The sequence below is a fragment of the Taudactylus pleione genome, unplaced genomic scaffold, assembly GCF_031769625.1.
Source record: "Taudactylus pleione unplaced genomic scaffold, aTauple2 ptg000739l, whole genome shotgun sequence".
Classification (NCBI taxonomy): Eukaryota; Metazoa; Chordata; class Amphibia; order Anura; family Myobatrachidae; genus Taudactylus; species Taudactylus pleione.
The window spans coordinates 870851-874051 of record NW_028285141.1 but is presented as its reverse complement, the minus strand read 5'-3'; the positions used below and the strand labels follow the sequence as shown (position 1 = coordinate 874051).

The 3201-nt window shown below is 45.5% G+C and overlaps 1 protein-coding gene across 1 annotated transcript; it reads left to right on the top strand.

Annotated features, from left to right (window-relative positions):
* The first annotated feature begins 291 nt into the window (after positions 1-291).
* LOC148477161 (uncharacterized) lies at positions 292-2732 on the top strand. Its single transcript, XM_088457131.1, has 3 exons — positions 292-355; positions 1183-1589; positions 2157-2732. The coding sequence occupies exons 2-3, from the start codon at positions 1185-1187 to the stop codon at positions 2730-2732; spliced, it is 981 nt and encodes a 326-aa protein (XP_088313257.1). The 5' UTR covers positions 292-355; positions 1183-1184.
* The last annotated feature ends 469 nt before the right edge of the window (positions 2733-3201 follow it).

Genomic DNA, 3201 nt, shown 5'->3' with positions numbered 1-3201 from the left:
TATGCAGAGTAATGGTGCATACACACTGGGCGATTTTAATGAAAGATCAAACGATTACGATATCGTAATCGCTTGATCGTTCAAAAATCGTTAAACACAATGTCAAAAACGACCAGCGATGCGCGCTCCCGCTGGTCGTTTTCGACATTGTTCATCGCGGGTACTTGCAGCACGATTAGGACGATATCTTTATCATTATCGTTTAATCGTTCGGCATGTAGTACATGTTTTTGCCAAACGATCAAACGATAACGATAAAGATAACGATATTGCGGCGCGCGGAGAGCCAGACACAGCCATTACAGCTATTCAACTTGGAGGAAGTTTGCTGCGCGTGGTCCTGCCAAAAAAAAAGGTAAGTAAAGTCCCCCACTGTCCACCAATGTTTTTGGGGTCATTATTAGGTAAGAGTCAGCATAAGTAAAGGGAGCATAATGCTGGGGGCATTGCACAGCATGGGAGGAGGAGGGGGGGCAGCATAATAACTAATGGGGGCATTGCACAGCATGGGAGGGGGGAGGGGGGGCAGCATGACTAATGGGGGCATTGCACAGCATGGGAGGTGGAGGGGGGGCAGCATGACTAATGGGGGCATTGCACAGCATGTGCTGGGGGGAGGGGGGGGCAGCATGACTAATGGGGCATTGCACAGCATGTGCTGGGGGGCAGCATGACTAATGGGGGCATTGCACAGCATGGGAGGGGGGAGGGGGGGGCAGCATGACTAATGGGGGCATTGCACAGCATGGGAGGTGGAGGGGGGGGCAGCATGACTAATGGGGGCATTGCACAGCATGTGCTGGGGGGAGGGGGGGCAGCATGACTAATGGGGGCATTGCACAGCATGTGCTGGGGGGCAGCATGACTAATGGGGGCATTGCACAGCATGGGAGGGGGAGGGGGGCAGCATAATAACTAATGGGGGCATTGCACAGCATGGGAGGGGGGAGGGGGGGCAGCATGACTAATGGGGGCATTGCACAGCATGTGCTGGGGGGAAGGGGGGGCAGCATGACTAATGGGGGCATTGCACAGCATGTGCTGGGGGGCAGCATGACTAATGGGGGCATTGCACAGCATGTGCTGGGGGGGGCTGCAATTATACTGGGGGCATATCTTTATTTTGTCTCATAAAAAAAATAATTTATATATATTTATTTATTTATTTTTTTAAATTTTCAGATATGCCTTCATCCAAAGACACTGTTTTTTGGACAGGATTCATTGAGCTATATCAAGCTAATGAGTGCCTCTGGAGACTGAAAGGAAAAGACTACATGAATAGAGTGTTGAAAAATGAGGCATTTGAGAAAATACGCCAATACAGTACAGCGTATAAACCTGATGTGACCATTGAATGGGTCAAGAACAGAATCCAGGGTCTGCGAACCGTGTTTTTGAAGGAACACAAAAAATACTTGGATTCGCAAAGATCCGGAGCAGGGGCAGCTGAGGTGAGAAAGCCATCGTTATGGTACTACGACCTGCTGCTGTTTACCTTGGATCAAGAGCCAAGTCAAGGTTCCCGGAGCTCGCTGGTGCCACAGTCACCAGATGTGGTACCACAGGACACCGTGAGTCAGGATTCTGTAAGTTTTTTTTTTTTATTTTTTTTTTTAAAATGTCACTTTTAAAAAAAAAATCAAAATGTAGTCATGTTTTTTAATCAGTAATCGGTCTGGAGGCCGATGGTTGGAATGCCAACCTTCGCCTTTCCAAATGTTTAAACCCTGCAGTGGATAAAAGCCAGGCGTCGTAATCCCGATGCCTTAACTACGCATGAGTCCAGACGCATGGTATCCATGTCACTGCTAAGCCGGGCAGGGATAGTTGTGGGGGGGGGAATGACTGGTTAAGGGTTTCTGATGGGAGGGGGGTTGGGAGGTATAGGGTAAGGCTGGGGAAAGGGGGAGCTTCAGGTTATGCACGCTAAAGGAGTGGTAAGGTTGGGTAAATGTAAAGGTTTTTTTACGCATGTGTTAACTATAACATTAAATATGTAATATATTTTTATTGCCAAAATTTTTTTTTGCAGGTTTGTGAAATATTATTGTTTACAAATTTTTTTTTAAAATCAACCTAGCCTTTTTATTACAGAATTTTTTTTTAATGTTTTTATTGATGTTATAATTTGATTTATTTTCATTTCTTTTAAGTTACTGCTGGCGGTAGAGGATCCTGACCCGGTGTCCTGCGAGCCCCAAGTGGAAGTCCCTGTGCGAGTGGCTGAGCCGCCATCCAAGCCGCCCGCTAAGAAGCGTAAAGGGACAACACAAGCATCCACTTCGGGAACGTCAAGGAGTGATACTTTTTTAAAACATGCGGAGGAGGTTCTTTCCAAACCCCCGGATGATAATCAAATATTTGGCCAAAATCTCGCCATTGAAATGCGGATCATTCCTCCGGAACAGGTCCAGCCTTTCAAGCGTCTAGTTTATAAGGCATTGGTACATGCTATTGAGGGGGACTTGAGTATGACAAGTACCATTGTCTTACATAACAGACAGCAGCCCACCCCAACGGCCACATCAGGCAACCTCACCGTCCCTCACGAATCTTACGCGGATCCACATCAAGAAAACCCTTCTCCGTTACAGTCCCACCCCTTTTCTTTGTCGCGTACCCCCTCGCCCCCTTCTGTCTTTCCCAGTACTTCATCCAGTGGTGTTCACACAGCACTGGGCAGAGCTCGCTCCACTGTATTTGGCGAAGATGAATTTTTAAATATATAAATTATTACAAAATTGGCAGTTGTTATTTTTCATTTTTTAAAAACTTATCACTCCTTGTATTGATTTGGCTCTTTGTTTCATGGTGGACTGTAGCATGGTCGTAGTACAATAGCGATGGCTACTCCACCTCATCTGCCCCTGGTATCTTGTTCTTTGTGATTCTAAAGTATTTTTTGTGTTCCTTCAAAACCGGGGCCCAGATCCTGTTTTCTGTTCTTGAACCTGTTCAAATGTTCACATCAGGAATATTGTTCTGTACTGTATTGGTGTATTCCTCAAATGCCTTATTTTTCACACTCTATTTGTGTAATCTTGTCTCCAGAGGCACTTAAAGTCTAGTCTCAATGAATCCTGTCCAAAAAGTAAAAAATTTTTTTTTTAAAAAGTAAAAAAATCGCGTGGTCTCTTATTTAACGGATTTTAAAAATTGTAATGTCATAATGTGTTATTTAGGGTACTGAGGGGGTAA